Here is a 20,472-nt window from a genome sequence, read left to right as displayed (position 1 = left end):
AAATGTGAGGTTATCCACTTTGGTGGTAAAAACAGAGAGACAGACTATTATCTGAATGGTGACAGATTCGGAAAAGGGGAGGTGCAACGAGACCTGGGTGTCATGGTACATCAGTGATTGAAGGTTGGCATGCAGGTACAGCAGGCGGTTAAGAAAGCAAATGGCATGTTGGCCTTCATAGCGAGGGGATTTGAGTACAGGGGCAGGGAGGTGTTACTACAGTTGTACAGGGCCTTGGTGAGGCCACACCTGGAGTATTGTGTGCAGTTTTGATCTCCTAACTTGAGGAAGGATATTCTTGCTATTGAGGGAGTGCAGCAAAGGTTCACCAGACTGATTCCCGGGATGGCGGGACTGACCTATCAAGAAAGACTGGATCAACTGGGCTTGTATTCACACATCAGAAGAATGAGAGGGGATCTCATAGAAACGTTTAAAATTCTGACGGGTTTCGATAGGTTAGATGCAGGAAGAGTGTTCCCAATGTTGGGGAAGTCCAGAACCAGGGGTCACAGTCTAAGGATAAGGGGTAAGCCATTTAGGACCGAGATGAGGAGAAACTTCTTCACCCAGAGAGTGGTGAACCTGTGGAATTGTCTACCTCAGAAAGTTGTTGAGGCCAATTCACTAAATATATTCAAAAAGGAGTTAGATGTAGTCCTTACTACTAGGGGGATCAAGGGGTATGGCGAGAAAGCAGGAATGGGGTACTGAAGTTGCATGTTCAGCCGTGAACTCATTGAATGAGTGGTGCAGGCTTGAGGAGCCGAATGGCCTACTCCTGCACTTATTTTCCATGTTTCTAGGATAGTAACAGATTTCAGGAGAACATCGACTGGTGAAATGGGAAGAAACAATGCAGATGAAATTTAATGCAGAGAAAAAACAAATGATACAATTTTAAAGGGTGTACAGGAACAGAGAGATCTTGGGATTCACTTGCACTAATCTTTGAAAGTGCCAAGACACGAGGCTGTTTTTAAAAAAAAAAAGGTTTACGGGATTCTGGGCTTTACAAATAGAGGTATAGGAATAGAGGGCTCAAGTTTCGGACCCTCGCTGGAGAGGCCCGCCAAATTTGGAGACCAAAAATTGCACCGAATACTTACCTCGCGATTCTCCGATATGTGTAGGCCCATTTCCAGTTTGTGGGGGCGGAGCTGCAGCCCTGCGCCAAAAACAGTGTCGGCAGCTGCGCACGTGTGAAGCCCTCCTGGGAGTCCGGCATCATTGGCGGCAGCAGGGCTCGCCCGCCCGGCCTGTTGCTGGGGGTATGCCCTGCCCAAAGTCATCCTGGGAGCCTGGCGGTGGCAGCGGCAGGACCCGTTCCGCCACCCTCCCGTCTCGTCTTCCTTCCTCTCGTCTCTTTCCCCCCCCCCCTCGTCTCTTCCCCCCCCCCTCGTCTCTTCCCCCCCCCCTCGTCTCTTTCCCCCCCCCCCTCGTCTCTTTCCCCCCCCCCCCCTCGTCTCTTTCCCCCCCCCCCCCCTCGTCTCTTTCCCCCCCCTCGTCTCTTTCCCCCCCCTCGTCTCTTTCCCCCCCCTCGTCTCTTTCCCCCCCCTCGTCTCTTTCCCCCCCCTCGTCTCTTTCCCCCCCCTCGTCTCTTTCCCCCCCCTCGTCTCTTTCCCCCCCCTCGTCTCTTTCCCCCCCCCTCGTCTCTTTCCCCCCCCCTCGTCTCTTTCCCCCCCCCTCGTCTCTTTCCCCCCCCCTCGTCTCTTTCCCCCCCCCTCGTCTCTTTCCCCCCCCCTCGTCTCTTTCCCCCCCCCTCGTCTCTTTCCCCCCCCCTCGTCTCTTTCCCCCCCCCTCGTCTCTTTCCCCCCCCCTCGTCTCTTTCCCCCCCCCTCGTCTCTTTCCCCCCCCTCGTCTCTTTCCCCCCCCTCGTCTCTTTCCCCCCCCTCGTCTCTTTCCCCCCCCTCGTCTCTTTCCCCCCCCTCGTCTCTTTCCCCCCCCTCGTCTCTTTCCCCCCCCTCGTCTCTTTCCCCCCCCTCGTCTCTTTCCCCCCCCTCGTCTCTTTCCCCCCCCTCGTCTCTTTCCCCCCCCTCGTCTCTTTCCCCCCCCCTCGTCTCTTCCCCCCCCCCTCGTCTCTTTCCCCCCCCCTCGTCTCTTTCCCCCCCCTCGTCTCTTTCCCCCCCCCCCCCCCCCCATTACGTCTCTTTCCCCCCCCCCCCCCCCCCCCCGAGAGAGAGAGACACTGGCGGGGGGTGAAGCCATCCCAGCACGCTGTTAGAGGGCAGTCGGTGAGTAGAAATTTAATTTTTTATTTTATTTTTTTGTTTGATTTATTGAGTTATTTATCATTTATTATTGATGATCGCTCTTTATTTGTAAAAGTGAAGTATTTAATTTTTGTAAACCCCCCCCCCCCCATCTCTCGTGCCCTGCGCCTGATTTATAAGTGTAGGCAAGGTTTTTCTGAGCGTAGAAAAATCTACACTTACTCCATTCTAAGTTAGTTTGGAATAAGTTTTCACTGCCTAAACTTGCAAAACGGGCATAAGTGGCTGGACACGCCCCCTTTTGAAAAAAAAATTCTGTTCTAAAATGGAACTGTTCTAACTCACTAGAACTAGAGCAAACTAAATGCTGAGAATTGCAATTTCTAAGACGCTCCATTCTGAACTAGTTGCTCCAAAAATATAGGAGCAATTCAGGCCGAAACTTGAGCCCAAAAAAACTAAGGAAGTTATTCTAAACCTTCAGAAATTACTGGTTAGGCCTCAGTTGCAATATTGTGACCAATGTATGTTCAAAAACACACAGATTGAAGCCCACTACGGTCTTTTATATCGAAGTTGCAAAATTCAAATTATGTTAATTTGCTTGTTATTTTTCTTTCAAGCACACAAAGTTGTGCTTTAGTTTAGTTGCTTAATTTGAATTACTGGATAACTTGATTTCTTTTGGGCCAGAATTTACTTAGAATTAATGGGCCCAAGTTTCGGGCCGTGCCTAGAACGGTGCTGCCCCGACCTGGACGCCCGTTTTTCGCGCCACAAAGTGCGTCTGAAAACATCTTCCAGATTCTCTGGCCCTCGGCGCGGCGCAGCACAAGCTGCAGGGGGTGGAGCTAGGTCCCTGCACTGAAAACAGTGCCGGGACCTCTGCACATGCGTGCTACAGTGGGCGCGCAAGTGCAGTAGCTCCAGGCCCCCAAGACTGTGTGGGAGGGGCCCGAAGCATGCAGACCCTAGCCCTGGCCGAATAGCCTCACTGGGGCTGCGTGCATAAGGCTCCTCCCACGCCCAGCTCCTGCTTCCTCCGGACTGGTCCCGATCCAACTTGACTCCCGCTCCCGCCCCCCGACCCGACCTCCGCTCCCGACCGATCTCCTCTCTTTCCCCCCCCGGCCCGTTCAGCCTCCCTCTACTTTCTTTCTTTCTTTCTCTCTCTCTCTCTCTCTCTCTCTCTCTCTCTCTCTCTCTCTCTCTCTCTCTCTCTCTCTCTCTCTCTCTCTCTCTGCCTCTGCCTCCCTCCCTCCCTCTCTCCCTCTCTCTCTTCCCCCTTTCTCTCCCCCTTCCCCTCCCTCCCTTCTCTTCCCTCCCTCCCTCTCTCACCCCCCTCCTCCCTCCCTCCCTTCTCTTCCCCCCCCCCCCTCCTCCCTCCTTTCTCAACCCCCCCTCCCCTCCCTCCCTTCCTTCTCACCCCCCCCCCCCTCCCCTCCCTTCCTTCTCACCCCCCCCCTCCCCTCCCTCCCTTCTCACCTCCCCTCCCCTCCCTCACTTGTCACCGCCCACGCCCTCCTCCCCACTCCACCACCCCTCCTCCCCACTCCACCACCTCTCCTCCCATCCTCCCCCCTCCCCTCCACCCCTCGCTGTCAGAAACACAGACACTGACAGACAGAGAGTGAGAGACACACACAGACAGACAGAGAGATAGAGACACTGACAGAGACACACTGGGCGGGGGGGCATCCCAGCACGCTGTTGGAGGGCTCCCGGTGCTGCAGTCGGTAAGTAGAAAATGTTTTTTATTGATTTTTTTTAAAAATTATTTCTTATTAATTTTTTTTGATTGATTTATTGATGTTTTTATCATTTATTATTGATGATGGCTCTTTATTTGTAAAACTGAAGTGTTTAATGTTTGTAAACTTCCCTTTAAACCCCCCTCCCCCCATTCCCTACGCCTGATTTGTAACCTACGCCTGATTTTTCTAAAGTGTCGACAAAGTTTTTTCGAGCGTACAAAAATCTTCACTTACTCCATTCTAAGTTAGTTTGGAGTAAGTTTTCATTGCCGAAACTTTGAAAACAGGCGTAAGTAGCCGGACATGCCCCCTTTTGAAAAAAAAATTCTGTTCCAAAGTGAAACTGTTCTAACTGACTAGAACTGGAGCAAACTAAATGCCGAGAATTTGAATTTCTAAGATACTCCGTTCTACACCAGTTGCTCCAAAAAATCAGGAGCAACTGAGGCCGAAACTTGGGCCCAATAAGAGCAGATTTCAGTGCTGTTAATTGGCGTTAGTGTTCATCGTGCCCAATCTCTCTGTGTTGTTATTCGACATCCAGATTATACACGCACACAGCAATTTGCTTTAAGGCTTCTCTTAAAAATGATAAAGCAGGGCCAGTGGTGTTACGTTTCAAATAAAGCAATGTGACTTGAGTACTGTAGACTTGAGTAAGTGTGACCTTAGTCTCTTTATTCTGACTCCAGAGTGCTGGCACAGCATAGGAGGCCTGCTTACATGCAGTGCTCCTAAGGGATGCTGGGATCCCTTGGGACTCCCAATAGATGCGCCCTCTCGTGGTGGTAGAATGCTGGTTACAAGATGTTGCATACATAACCTCACTCCCCCTCCAAAGTCAATAGTACACTTATTTACAGGGTGAGACGATCTGGGGCTTTCCGCTCCCAAGTCGATCATCTCAGTACAAACACAGATGCAGGTGAGTTGGTTGGGCCTTCGCTGGACTACTGTGCAGCTGGCCTTACTGGGCTGTTGGGGATGATGAGTTCAGCTTCGCGATCAACCGTGATGTCGGTTGCCACTTGTCTGTGTATCGGAGGGTTGAAGTTGGTGGTGTCCTCTTCAGATTGCTCGTGGCTGTCTGTGAATCGCAGTTTGGTTTGGTCCAAATGCTTTCTGCAAGTTAGTCCATTTGCAAGTTTGACCTCAAACACCCTACTCCCTTCTTTGGCTACGACAGTGCCAGCAAGCCACTTGGGACCATGTCCATAGTTCAGTACAAATTCAGGGTAATTGACTTAAATATCGCGTGACAAATTTGCGCGATCATGGTACATGCTTTGTTGATGCCGCCTGTCCTCGACATGATCATGGAGAGCAGGACTCTGGACAGGTGGGTCTGCAGGGAGCCTTCCGACACGCGTTTCAAGCTTTGCTTGGTGGTGTGGACTGCCCATTCTGCTTGGTCTTTAGATGCGGGCTTGAACGAGGCAGATGTGACGTGCTTGATCCCATTGCAGGTCATGAATTCGTTGAATTCAGCGCTGGTGAAGCACGGCCCATTGTCGCTGACCAGGACACCAGGCAGGCCATGCGTGGCAAACATAGCTCATGGGCTTTCGATGGGGGCAGTGGACGTGCTTACAGACATTATTGCACACTCAATCCATTTTGAATAAGCACTCACAACAGCCAAAAAAATTTTGCCTAGAAAAGGGCCAGCGAAGTCAACGTGGATCCTAGACCACGGTTTGAAGGGCCTTGATCACAAACTTAGCTGTCCCTCCTTGGTTGCATTTCTCAGTTGAGAGCAAGTGTTGCATTGGTGCCGCAAGACTCCAAATCTGAGTCGATCCCGGGCCACCACACATGAGATCTGGCTATAGCTTTCATCATTACTATGCCTGGGTTGGTACTGTATTGGTTGCGTATGAACGTAGAGAACTGCCTTTCTTAGGCAAAACCACGCGATTACCCCACAAAAGACAGTCCGCCTGTATGGACATTTCGTCTTTGCGCTGCTGGAACGGCTTGATCTCTTCATGCATCACCGCTGGACCAGCTCCCATGGAGGACACAGTTTTTTTTTTACAAGGGACAGTAAAGGATCCTGGCTGGTCCAGGTCCTGATCTAGCGGGCCATAACGGGTGACTTTGTTTTCAAATGCATCCATCACCAAGAGCAAGGCTGCAGACTGTGCCATTTCCACCCCGCTGGTGGGCAATGGTAGCTGACAGAGCATCAGCGCAGTTCTCTGCCTGGCCTGTGGCGAATTACATACTGATATGCAGACAGCGTGAGCGCCCATCTTAAGATGCGAGGGTGGGGGGGGGGGAGGGGAGGGGTAGGGTAGGGTGAGTGGAGGTGGGGGAGTCGGGGGGGGGGGGGGGGGAAGGGAGATTAAGGGAGGGTGGGGGGGAAGGAATGGAGGGGGGAGGGGGGTAGTGGGGGTAGGGAGGAGAAGGGGGGGGAGGAGAAGGGAGGGGAGAGAAGGGGAGGGGGGAGGGAAGGAGAGAGGAGGGGAGGGAGGGAAGGAAAGGAGAGAAGGAGGCTGAACGGCCAGGCCCAAGACTTCGGGCTGGATTTACAGGTAGGTGGCATTGGGTCTCGGCGGGGGGATGTCGCGGAGGTCCAGGAGGGGTTGGGGGGAAAGAGTCGGGGGGTGGGGGAAGAGTCACGGAGGTAGGGGGTGGGAGGCGGAAGTCGGGTCGCCGAGCGGGGGGGAGCGCGGGGGTCGGGTCGGGTGGGAGGAGCCTTATCCACGCAGCCCCAGTGAGGCCATTCGGCCAGGGCTAGGGGCTGCGTGCTTCGGGCCCCTCCCACACAGTTTCGGGCGCCTGGAGCTACTGCACTTGCGTGCCCACTGTAGCGTGCATGTGCAGAGGTCCCGGCACTGTTTTCAGCACAGTGACCTGGCTCCGCCCCCCCACAGCTCGTGCTGCGCTGCGCCGAGGGCCAGAGGACCTGCAGGGAGGTGGAGAATACAGAGGATTTTTTTAGGCGCACTTTGTGGCGCGAAAAACGGGCGTCCAGGTCGGGACTGCGCCGTTCTAGGCGCGTGTGGAAACTTGGGCCCAACAAGTGGGAAACTAACTTCAGGAATCTCCATTAATAATTATTCAAATTTTATGGTTATTAAATATATGGATTTCCTATTTAGACTATGCATTTATTTTAAATGTCAAAATGTTTGCCTTAAATGCATAAAGTATATTGGTTTTATTTTCCCAAATAAGACCATGATTAAATTATTGAGAATATTGAAAGTTTCTCTCTTCTTCTACAGGCTGCTCTGGTTGGAGGAACAACAATGATAATTGGCTACGTATTGCCAGATAAAGAGATTTCTCTTATGGATGCTTATCAAAAATGTAGAAATCGAGCAGATCCCAAAGTCTGCTGTGACTACTGTCTGCATGTTGGTGTGACTTGGTGGGGACCACAGGTAAGGGTGTATTTTACTGTCTGTATAGTATAGTTTTTCAGATGTTTTTTGCCAGTTGTTAAGTTGATTTTCAATTTGAGAAGAGCAAAGCTAATGCTTAAGGTATACTACAGAGTACGAGATCAGATTAACGCGGCAGACTTAATTCAATGAGAGATAAGAGTAATAAGGAATTTCAATGAATTAAATGTAAACTACGAATGCCTAAGAAGTTTAGAGTTCTGAGAAGTCACAAGAGGCAGCTCACATCTTGGCTTGGTAACTGTTTTTACTTCAGATGTTTATTTCAGGTTCAGCATCTCAAGCCACTTCTGTACGCGTATCCTTACTTATTTGCAAGCCCTCAGGTTGACTTCAAAACCCAATAAAGACTGTCTTCCGGCCAGTTACTAAGAGACGCAAGAGGTGGGAGGTGCTGACAGATATCAAAAGTTAGTCAGACACGGAAGTCCTGCTAGATTGGAAGCAGATTAGCATGCTGCCCATTTTCAAAAAAGATGACACACCGGAGTCGAGCAATGACTGGCCAATAATGACAAAGTAATGGAATCAATATCAGGCGTAAACTTCAGGGCTACCTACATGATAACCGTATAAATTTACAGCACAGAATGAGACTTTCAGCCTAGCGTGTCAATGCTAGCTCTATTATAGCAATCCAAAAATAATGTCACTGCCCTGTGATCTCCCCGTATTCTTGTATCTCCTCTGTTTGAAATATCTATCCAGTTTTCCTTTAAAAGATGGAGTAGTCTCTTCCTGAACCACTTCCTATGATGAAGCATTTCTTGATCCCAACTGACACCCATCTTGTTCTCTTGTTAGCAATTTTAATTTGATGGCTCCTTTCCAATCGCTCTCCAATCAAAGAAAATAGTATTTTCCTATTGACTACAAAATCATTTGGCATTTTTAAAAATTTGATGAAATTTCCTCTTCACTTTCTCTATTCAAGTGGAAATAGACCCAATATCTTGTGTCTCTTCTAACAGTAGCCAATGTGGCATCTGAAGGGAAAATCCTGCTTGACCAATGTGCTTCAATATTTTGACAAAGTCGTACCCCTAGGTGAAAGCTGTGTGATGTAGTGTACCTAGTCTTCCAAGACCCCTTTAGCAAAGTTCAGAATGAAAGATTGTTACTGAAAATTCAAGAAAAAATCTGTAAGTCGGTAAGAAATTGGCTGAAGGGTAGCAAGTTTGGTTACTGTTTAGGGGAGTGATGTCATGGAGGTGGGAAACAACAGTGTCCCAGGGATCAATTTGGGGAACCTTACCGTTTCAAATTTACATCAACAACTTGGGTTCAGAAGCTCACTGCAAATTGGCTAAATTTTCAGACACTGCCAAAATGGTTGCAGGGGAAATCACATCTGAAAATTCAGTCATGGACCTATTATGGCACATGAAATTCAATATAGATGAGATTAAAATATTGCACAATGGAACTAAAAGAAATCATGCGCACTCCATGAATGATGTTTAAAATAGCTGAGGGTGAAGTTGAATGCTTTGATATGCTAGCAGATGCTGTGCCTGGGATTAGAGTAATAATGCAAATGGAATGCTGATCTATATAAATAATATATTTGGAGACAGACAAGAGGAAATGGCCACAAGCCCCCTTGATAGCTGCTGAAGAAATTAACCTGGCCCTTTCTTGAATCATAAACAGCTGTTTTTCTACCTCAGCAAGAATCCCCCCTCACTCTTCCAATACAGCTATTCCATCCCACCTGGAATAAACAGAGAAGCCTCCATCAAACCACACCCTTCTCCTATTAATAAAGATGAAGACCACCAACATGCAAATTATAACTACTGGCAGACATAAATCGATTTTAAAAACTAAGCATTGTTCTTCCGTAGCTGTTGAGCTAAAAATTGTGGTCCAACAAACTCATTCTGATTTTTTTTTTTCCTGGGGCTTACATTGTGTCTCGGCAGCTCTGGGACTTGATCTGCATTGTTTTGTTGCACCCAAGAGCAGGATCAAAAGTGTGCCCAGTGTGAGTTTGCTTCATAATAATGAGGCCTGCTGGGAAAAGCAAGCAGCAAAGAGTATACTTTCAGTGCGCTGTTTGCCAATTGCTCCTGAGGGGAACATCAGCCCCATTATGATCTTTGGATCTGCCACAAATTTCATCCTCCGCATCTTCTTTCTCAAGCTGGTCCAGACTGATTGCAACCTGTGTCCTGTTTGATCCTGAGCTAAGCTTCATGCCTCATATCCTCGCCATCTTAAATTCCATGGGCTGGATTTTCGGCTTTGCTGATTTCGGGTGGTATTGGCAGCGGGGCGGTGAAGTTTGGGCCCGGGAACAGTTTGCACCTCAGTCAGCAAAATTGGGCAGTTGAGCCCGGAGTATAGGGCGGAGCGTTAAGGGAGGCATTGTATCCCTCTGTTAGGGCACTAGGCTGGCTGAGCTTGCGAAAATCCCAAGCTAAACAGCCGGCCTGTAAGCGCTCTGAGAGGGGCCTGGGGAGAAAAGAAAAAACTTGGGGAATAAAAACACCAAAAACATTCCCAATTCATAGCCCACGCCACCACAACATAAATCACTAAAAGAAAAAAAGAATCACATTTACCTGAGGTGGACATTACTTACTTTTCTGCAGCCGATGTAGGTCGGACCGCCTGTTTCCACAGGTGGTCCCAGCAGGGCGTACAGATTGGGCGGGAGTTAAAAAGCAAGCCGGTGTCGCAACCATGCGCGTTTCAAACCAGCTCGCCTCTTCCGGGCGTACTGCTCCGCATCCCCACAAAACTGGCCCCGAAAATCCCAGCGGGTTGCTGGAAGCCCAGAAGAGCTCACCGCTGCCATTGCCGCCCCTCCGGAGCGAAAACAGAGGCAGAGAGCACTAGAAAATCCAGCCACACATACCTCCACCTCTGCAACATTGCCGGCCTCCACTGCCTTCGTGACTTCCACATGACCACACAAATGCTTTACTTGCTGGTTTCCTAATCTCCATCGTTCATATATACTCATTGGAATTTAGAAGAATGAGAGGTGATCTTATTGAGACATATAAGATACTGAGGGGGCTCGACAAGGTAGATGCAGAGAGGATGTTTCCACTTGGGAGGGAATCTAGAATAGGGGGTACAGTTTAAGAATAAGGGGTCGCCCATTGAGAACTGAGATGAGGAGGAATTTCTTCTCTTAGGGTTGTAAATCTATGGAATTCTCTGCCCCACAGAGCTGTGGAGGCTGGGTCGTTAAATATATTTAAGGCAGAGATGGACAGATTTTTGAACGATAATGGAGTGAAGGGTTGTGGGGAGCGAGCAGGGAAGTGGAGCTGAGTCCAAGATAAAATCAGCCATGATCTTATTAAATGGCGGAGCAGGCTCGAGGGGCAAATTGGCCTACTCCTGCTCCTATTATGTTCTTCTGGCTGTATCCTATCCCATTAAACTATGAACCCTGTGCTCTCTGACCTACGCTGACTCCCCATCCAACACCTCAAATTCAGAACATTTCTCTTTAAATCCCTGGCCTTGATTTCACTCTATCTGTCCAACCCTATATTCTCCCTGAACACTGCTTTCCTCAGACGCTGGCCTCTAGTGCATCCAACCACTTGCAATTATCTAGGCCCTATTCTGTCTTTCCATGGATCTGTGTCCATCTTCCATACACCTATCTCCGAAGGACTTTGGATTTTCTTTACATTGGAGGTGCTATATAAATACAAGGTGGTGTTTTGTCCTTTTTATATATTAACAATAAACAGTTTACTCAAACACAATTGTTTTATCTGTTATCATGAAACCTCTTTGTGTTGAGAAAGCTTCTTATAAATAAATAAAAATCTTTTGCTTCTGCTCTAGTAGATTTGGGGAAAAGAGCGATTTTACTACACCCAGGTTGCACTTTGAATGCTGCAACTGGCATCTGACTAAAATTTTTGTAGAAACATTTTATACAGCACAGCTGGCTACAATCTGTGGTTCTTTGAAAACATTGCAGGATTTTTATTTTTAATAAAAGTGCAATGGAAAGTATTTTGTGTGAAGGAATCAGTGCAAATAGAAGGTACCGAAAGAAACTGTTTTGTCATTGTAAATGAGTTAATGACAAAGAGAGATGGCGGTATCCAACTGGAGCGATCATTTGCCTAGAACCGGTGAAGGAGCTGGAAAGGTTACCAGACTGCGAAAGGAGATATAAAATGGCTGAGAGCTTTGATATTACATGTGGGGGCAATTGACAAGATGGAATGTCGATCCGAGGAACTGATGATCGAATATGCAGAGTAGGTCTACAACAAAGGATACAATTGTATTTAGATTGCTTTCTGTGCTATCTAAATGTATTATAAAATTGACTTCAGTGAGTGGTAATTAAAGTGTGTATTGGGGAGAATTGACTTGGTAGAAAATTGGGGTGGGCAGGCTTCACAAAATGGAGGGAGAGCTTTTGGTACACTGGATCATTTAAGCCAGAGTTTTATTTTGGGGTCGTGAGCGGAGGGGGAGAGAAGGGAATTCTGCTTTAATTATTGTGCCTGGTGAGGAGATAGAAGATAATGTTCAGGGATAAATTAGTAATTTAAATACAACAGGAGGGTCAAAGATGTTTGAAAGGTTTGCATTTTTTTTCTACTGTTAGAAGGAATTGGAGATATAGTGCAGATATTCGCATAAACATGATTGTGAACATTAGTTACGAAGATAAGAGGACTTAAAACACTTTGCAAACATGGACATAAATTCAGAGGAGTGGTATCAGTAAGAAATTATCTAACCACGATCAAAAGATTGGATGTCGCACCAGCAGGAGAAATCACAGAATTACTGCAGGTGAAATCAAATAATGACAAAATGATCAGCTGCTTTCTACCACCAGCGTAAGAAGAGCAAGTATATAGAGAGCTATTTAGGAATTAAGACATGCTACAGATAATTGTAATGTGATTTGAGGATTTCAGAAATAAAGTGGACAGATAAAGGACAAGGATAAGGGAAGACAATTCATTAGCTGTTTCATAATGAATCATTAAGAAGCAGAGAGCGAGGGCGAATACTACTGTAGACTGAGGCCTAGAAATTGCCCTCCTTAGCGTCACCCGTTATATTCCGGGTAGCAGTCATGGGGCCCTAACTGGATTCTGACCGTGGCAATAACATTGACTCCCGCTATATTCGGCGAGAGGTTTGCAGCAGCGGTACGGCGTTGCGTCCCAATTGCCTTCGCCTGGAGATTGTGACGTCATCGCCGTGTGTAGCACCCTGGACCCGAACTTGTGTTCCGGCCCCTGCAGCATCGCCGGGCGAGATCGTGGCTGCCGTCGGGGAGAAGGTAAGGTTTTTTTTTGCAGAACCTGCAACGATAGCCTTTCCCTTTAAGCGAGGGAAGGTGCCTTTCAACGTGGCAGCGCTGCATGGCCCAGTGTGCAGCTCTGGTCCACTTACCAGCCTGCCTGCTGCCGATTGTGCTCCAGGGAGGAAATGATGCGCCTGATTTAGCACTCCACTTCCTGGAGCTCTACCCTCCCAATTTTTTTTAAGTAGGAAAAGTTAGTGCCTTGTGCTAATTTTGTCTACTTGCAAAAGTTAGTGCCCCAAATGTGGCGCTCCCGAATTTTTCCCCTTGAGTATTTTAACAGTCCACCAGAATGAATTCCTAACTTGGAAGTAATTGAACCCTTGGCTTCAGTCATCATTTATAATTTGAATGGGCAGTGCATTTAATGCCAGGCCAAAAATAACCTTATGGTTATACAAGATTATGGATGCCCAATCTTTAGAGCTGAGAGAAACTACAGGCAGGATGAAATAGGAAGTGGAACAAGAAAATAAAACTAAAGGCTGTTGTAAGGAATTTCAAAAATAATCCTTATTCCTAGAAGGAGAAACCTATCAATACAAAACCACTGTGACTCTCAGCCGATCCAAATTACATGAAAATCAACATGAAAGATTTCAAAAATACACAAATGAGTAGTGCAGTCTGGGAATCGTACAAAGATCGCTTGAGGATAACTGAAATGTGTACTGCAAGAGCTCCGAGAGGAATTGAAAGGGACACTGTGGTTGGCCAAAACAGTCAAGGGAATATTTTTAGCTTTATACAGAATGGAAAGTTTGAAGACTTTTAGAACCATTAAAAAGTCTTTCAAAAAGAGTGTCGATAAGTTGCACCTGTAGTTTTTTTATGGCTCAGGAAATCCTCTTATGTTGGCACCAAAAAGCTTGTGCCAAGCTCTATTAATTAAATACATAGAAGACACCTGGAACAGATGCTAGGCACCCTGGAATCATCAAGGAAATTAGAGAGGGACTGGGTGAAACTGGTAAATATTTTAGAAGTTCTGTAAATCTAGAAGTTGTACATGAGGGCTGGAGGAGAATAAATGTTATCTTAATCGGTTAACTGGACTGTGATTACCTGCTCACTGACGCTCAGTTTGGGTTCCGCCAGAACCACTCATTACAGCCTTGGTCCAAACATGGACAAAAGAGCTGAATTCCAGAGATGAGGTGAAAGTGACTGCCCTTGACATCAAGCCAGCATTTGAGTGTGGCATCAAGGAGCACTAGTAAAATTGAAATTAATGGGAATCGGGGAAAACTCCAATGGCTGGAGTCATACCTAGCACAAAGCAAGATGGTTGTGGTTGTTGGAAGTCAATTGCCTCAGCCCCAGGACATTGCTGCAGGAATTCCTCAGGGCAATGTTCTAGATCCAACCATCTTCAGCTTCTTTATCAATGACCTTCCCTCCATCATGCCAAAAGTGGGGATGCTCACTGATGATTGAACAGTGTTCAGTTCCAGTCGCAACTCCTCAGAAAATGAAGCAGTCCATGCCCGAATGCAGCAAGGCCTGGACAACATTCAGGCTTGGACTGATGTGTGGCATGAATGTTACTTGCCACTTAAGTGCCAGGCAATGTCTTGTCTGCAACAAGCGAGAGTCTAACCACCGCCCCTCGACATTGAACGGCATTACCATTGCTGAATCCCCCTAGCATCAACATCCTGGGGGTCACCATTGACCAGAAACTTAACTGGACTAGCCACATAAATACTGTGTCTACAAGAGCAGGACAGAGGCTGGGTATTCTGTGGCAACTGTATCATCTCCTGATTCCTCAAAGCCTTTCCATCATCTACAAGGCACAAGTCAGGAGTGTGATGGAATACTCTCCACTTGCCTGGATGAGTGCAGCTCCAACAACACTCAAGAAGCTCGACACTATCCAGGACAAAGCAGCTCGCTTGATTGGCACCCAGCCCACCACCTTAAACATTCACTCCTTCCACCACTGACATACCGTGGCTGCAGTATGTACCATCTAAAAGATGCTCTGCAGCAACTTGGCAACTTCTTAACAGCGCCTCCCAAACCCGCAACCTCTACCACCTAGAAAGCTGAGGGCAGCAGGCGCATGGGAACTTGCAAGTGCCCCTCCAACTTGCACACTTCTGGACTTGGAAATATATCGCTGTTCCTTCATCATCATGGGTCAAAATCCTTGAACTCCCTCCCAAACAGCAGTGTGGGAGTACCTTACATAAGTACATAACATCAGAACTAGGAGCAGAAGTAGGCCATTTGGCCCCTCGAGCCTGCTCTGCCATTCAATATAATGGCTGATATGATCATGGACTCAGTTCCACTTTCCTGTCCGCTCCCCATAACCCCTTACTACCTTATCACTCACAAATCTGTCTATCTCCGCCTTAAATATATTCAATGACCCAGCTTCCACAGCTCTCTGGGGCAGAGAATTCCATAGATTTACAACCCTTCACCACAAAGACTGCAACAGTTCAAGGTGACTCACCACCACCTTCTCAAGTGCAATTGAGGATGGGCAATAAATGCTTTCCTTGTCAGCGATACCCAGATTCCAGGAACTAATTTTTTAAAATGTTTTTTGCATTTCATTAATGGGGAATATGTTTTGGGAGTTTTCAGGATGATGTCAGTGTCAAGGCCATAAGGCACAATTGACTTACCTTTTGAAGCAGCAAGTTGTGCTTCATGAGTGCACTAAAATTCTTTTGTGGAAATAACAAAACTATTAAGGGCAGTCAAGTGGCGATGATCTTGGACTTTCAGGAGACACTTGATAAATTTTTACATACAAAGTTTCTGAAGATTTAAGGCTCATGAAAATTAGCTAACTGGATTAAAGACTAACTACATTTTGTTATAAATTATGACAAAACCAATAGATACAAAGATTTTATTCGAGAAGAGGTCCTGGTCCTTATAATGATGAGAGAAATAGATAATGAAGATGCAGGCAGATCAATTAATTTTGAACAAAGGTTTTATTTCTGGCTAAAGTGATCAGAACTGTAATATTGCACGATATAGTGATCTACTTTTAAATCATATTACAATTAATATGCTGCCTTTTATCTCTAATGTAATAATTTCTGATCTTTTGTATTGCGAACTCTGCCATTTCAGCCAGTTAGTAGCACGCTTGCCTCTGAGTCAGAAGGTTGTGGGTTCAAGTCCCACTCCAGAAACTTGAACAAAAATCTAGACTAACATTGAAGTGCAAAATTGAGGGAACTTCCGTTGCATTGTTCGAGGTACCTTCTTTTGGATCAGACGTCTGCTCTCAGGTGGACGTAAAATATCTCGTGGCACAATTTTGAAGAAGAGCAGAAAACAGATTATTTGGTCATTATCACATTGCTGTTCGTGGGAGTTTGCTGTGCACAAATTGGTTGCCACATTTCCTACATTACAACAGTGACTACACTTTTTAAGTACTTTATGGGCTGTAAAGCACTTTGGGACATCCGGTGGTCATGAAAGGCGCGATATAAATGTAAGTCTTTATTTCTTTCTTTCAGGATGATACTGACTAATTTTGTAGTACAGGTTGAGCATCCAAATTCCGGAGCTCTGAAATATTCCAGAATCCGGACTCTGGACCGATTGGTGGTGGGGTCGTCTGGAATCCGTAAAATGTTCCGGAATTCGGACCCGCCAACCTCGGGGGCCCCGCCGCTGCCCGACCTCGGGCCTCGCCCCGCTTGCTGCTGCTGCCCTTATCTCGGGGCCCGCCGCTGTCCGACCTCAGGCCTCACCTTGCCGCCGCTGTCCGACCTCAGGCCTCACCTTGCTGCCGCTGCCCTCACCCCACCGCCGCTCGCCTCGCCCGCCGCCACTGCCCTTACCTCGGGGCCTCCTCAACGGCCCGCCCCAGCACCACTTTAGCGACTGGGCACGTCAGCTCGAGCAGCTTAGCGACTGGGCACGTCGGCTCGAGCAGCTTAGCGACTGGGCACATCGGCCCGAGCAGCTCCACGACGGCGGGGCTCCACCCGAGCAGCTCCGTGACGGTGGGGCCCTCTCGAGCAGCTCCGCGACGACGGGGCTCCGCCCGAGCAGCTCCACGGCAGTGGGGCCAACGGCCCGAACAGCACCTCGGTGGCGACGCCTCACCCCTTTCTGACGTTCAGAAATCTGGAAATATCCGAACCTGGGTTCGGGTGTTTCCGAATTTGTGATGTCAAAGACGTTCCAAAGTCTGGAAAAACACGAAAGCCGGCTCGGCCTCGGTCCTGAGGTTGGCGGATTCGTGATGCTTAATCTGTAATAAAACTATAACGACTGCACATCAGCAAGTAAAATCATTACTAAACATATATGGTGCAGCTTCTACATGATAACGGTTTGGCATCAGTCTTGCTGAACAAACCAAATTCATTTTTTCCCCTTTCAATCCATAAAATAATTTTCCGAGCTGAGAAACATGGTTATTTTGGGGGATTTCTGTTTATCAATATCAGCGTCTCAGGTTATCTGTTGAACAGAATATGAATTGCCAATTGTACCCATACCTATGCCTATTATAAATATCCAATCCTTCGATTGAGATAGAGAGAAATAAAGTATGGGGTGAAAGGCAAGCAGCCACAATTAAGAGCATTGGTTGTCCATTTTTTTTTAAAGGTGAGACTCGTAAATGTTGGTATTCAGAGGAATTTGGGTATCCTTGTTCACGAATCACAAAATTAACATGAAGGTGGAGCAAGCAATTAGGAAGGCACGCACGTCGTATGTTAGCCTTTATTGCAAGGGGCTGGGGTATAAGAGTAAGAAAGTCTTGCTGCAATTATATAGGGCTTTGGTGAAGACCAGACCTGGAGTACAGTTTTGGTATCCTTAGCTGAGGAAGGATATAATTGCCTTGGAGGAGGCGCTGTGAAGATTCACTGGATTGATTCCTGGGTTGTGAGGGCTGTCCTCTGAAGAGAGATTGAGTAGAAAGGGCCTATATTCTCGAGTCTGGAAGAATGAGAGGTGATCTCATTGAAACAGATAAAATTCTTAGAAGGCTTGACAGGGTAGATGCTGAGAGGCTGTTTCCCCTGGCTGGGGAGTCTAGAACTAGGGGTCACAGTCTTCGGATAAGGTGTCAGCCATTTAAGACTGAGAAATGTCCCAGAGAATTGTTAATCTTTTGAATTGTTTACCCCAGAGGACTATGGATGCTTCGTCGTTGAGTATATTCAAACTTAGATCGATAGATTTTTGGGCTTTGAGGGAATGAAGGGATATGGGGATAGGGCGGGAAAGAGGAGTTGATGTAGAAGTTCAGCCATGATCATATGGAATGGCAAAGCAGGCTCGAAGGGCCATATGGCCTACTCCTGCACCCATTTGCTGAGTTTTTAATTTTATTGATGAGATTTAAATAAATAGAGTGAACTTAGTGTATTTGTAAGGCCAAATCTTCAATCCTTGTCTAATTTCTTTTTATTATTCAGGTGCAACTTGAAATGATGGAACTAGTGAAGGAGCACGGAGTGAATTCATTCCAAGCATACATGACTTACAAGGACCAGTACATGCTGCGAGACAATGAGCTTTACCAAGTTTTCCGTGCCTGTAAAAGCCTTGGTGCCATAGCTTGTGTCCATGCTGAAAACGGAGAGCTGGTAGCAGAGGTAAATGACATGTCAGCAATGAAAAATATATGAAATTATGCCACAAGTAGTGAACAAGAATGTTTAAAATGCAACTGAAAGATGGTTTCAGACAACTGCACAACAGAATTTAAGGCTGCATTTGAAACTTTAATTAACTATGCAGCAGGACTTCTAATATGGATTAAATACTCCTTCCTCCTAATTTAATTCCAAGATAGGGAAATACACAGCACCATTATTTCTTTCTTTGTTTTTCAGGGTGCAAAAGAAGCTTTGGAACTGGGAATCACTGGGCCCGAGGGAATAGACATAAGCAGACCTGAGGAGGTTTGTCCTATCAAAATGGTTAAGGCATATTAAGTGTATATAATAAATATGAAATTAGTTTTACCATAAAACTTGTGTATGTTGATCATGTTGGGTTACTTTAATTTCAAGTAAATAGGACCCCTTTCCTCAAGATAGCAAGCTAAAAGTGCAAACATACAATAATAACAAATATTTCACAAGTGAGCAATATAGTTCATCAATTTAAATAGTTTAGTCCATCCACTAATTGTGGTATTCTGTGTGACTCTGCTTTATAACCATTTGAAATTTATGTAGAGAAATTAAAGCTCACTTTTGATTGCCTTGGTGGCTGAAAATCTGTAACTGTTCCAGGGAGTTTGCACGCAGGATCATAAATTAAAGTCAGCTATATGGCCCCTCGAGCCTGCTCCGTCATTCAGTAAGATCGTGGCTGATCTAATCCATGGACTTTGCTACACTTCCCTGCCTGCTCCCCATAACCCCTTATCCCCTTATCGTTTAAGAAACTGTCTATTTCTGTCTTAAATTTATTTAATGTCCCAGCTTCCACAGCTCTTTGAGGCAGCGAATTCCACAGATTTACAACCCTCAGAAGAAATGTCTCCTCATCTCATTTCTAACTGGGTGGCCCCTTATTCTAAGATCATGCCCTCTAGTTATAGTCTCCCCCATCAGTGGAAACATCCTCTCTGTATCCAGTTTGTCAAGCCCCCTCATAATCTTATACATTTCGATAAGATCACCTCTCATTCTTCTGAATTCCAATGAGTAGAGGCCCAACCTACTCAACCTTTCCTCATAAGTCAACCCCCTCATCCCCAGAATCAACCTAGTGAACCTTCTCTGAATTGCCTCCAAAGCAAGCCTATCCTTTCGTAAATATGGAAACCAAAACTGCACACAGTATTCCAGGTGTGGCCTCACCAATACCCTGTACAGCTGTAATAAGACTTCCCTACTTTTATACTTCATCCCCTTTGCAATAAAGACCAAGATTCCATTGGTCTTCCTGATCACTTGCTGTACCTGCATACTATCCTTTTGTGTTTCATGCACAAGTATTCCAGGTCCCGCTGTACTGCAGCACTTTGTAATCTTTCTCCATTGAAATAATAACTTGCTCTTTGATTTTTTTTTCTGCCAAAGTGCATGACCTCACACTTTCCAACATTATATTCCATCTGCCAAATTTTTGCCCACTCACTTAGCCTGTCTATGTCCTTTTGCAGCTTTTTTTATGTCCTTCTCACACATAGCTTTTCCTCCCATCTTTGTATCATCAGCAAACTTGGCTACGTTACATTCAGTCCCTTCTTCCAAGTTGTTAATAAAGATTGTAAATAGTTGGGGTCCGAGCACTGATCCCTGCGGCACCCCACTCGTTACTGATTGCCAACCAGAGAATGAACCATTTATCCCGACTTACTGTCTTCTGTTTGTTAGCCAATCTTCTATCCATGCTAATATATTACCCCCAACCCAGTGAACTTTTATCTTGTGCAGTAACCTTTTGTGTGGCACCTTGTCAAATGCCTTCTGGAAGTCCAAATACACCACATCCACTGGTTCCCCTTTATCCACCCTGTTCGTTACATCCTCAAAGAATTTCAGCAAATTTGTCAAACATGACTTCCCCTTCATAAATCCATGCTGACTCTGCCTGACCTCATTTTGCTTTTCTAAATGTCCTGTTACTGCTTCTTTAATAATGGACTCCAACATTTTCCCAACCACAGCTGTGAGGCTAACTGATCTGTAGTTTCCTACTTTTTGTCTGCCTCCTTTTTTGAATAGGGGCGTTACATTTGCAGTTTTACAATCTGCTGGGATTTCCTCAGAATCCAGGGAATTTTGGTAAATTATGGTAGAGGCCACTAAAAATATCTC

General features: G+C 46.4%; 1 protein-coding gene across 1 annotated transcript in view; it reads left to right on the top strand.

Annotated features, from left to right (window-relative positions):
* The window catches only part of LOC139267190 (dihydropyrimidinase-related protein 5-like), a 139,527-nt gene that overhangs the window by 64,272 nt on the left and 54,783 nt on the right, over positions 1–20,472 (top strand). Inside the window, exons 2-4 of the mRNA XM_070885121.1 lie at positions 7,201–7,359; positions 18,112–18,291; positions 18,532–18,600. Of these exons, the coding sequence (XP_070741222.1) occupies positions 7,201–7,359; positions 18,112–18,291; positions 18,532–18,600 (408 nt within the window). The remainder of the gene's footprint in view (positions 1–7,200; positions 7,360–18,111; positions 18,292–18,531; positions 18,601–20,472) is intronic.

The sequence above is a fragment of the Pristiophorus japonicus genome, chromosome 7 (assembly GCF_044704955.1).
Source record: "Pristiophorus japonicus isolate sPriJap1 chromosome 7, sPriJap1.hap1, whole genome shotgun sequence".
Taxonomy (NCBI): Eukaryota; Metazoa; Chordata; class Chondrichthyes; family Pristiophoridae; genus Pristiophorus; species Pristiophorus japonicus.
This window is presented reverse-complemented; position numbering and strand designations above follow the sequence as displayed.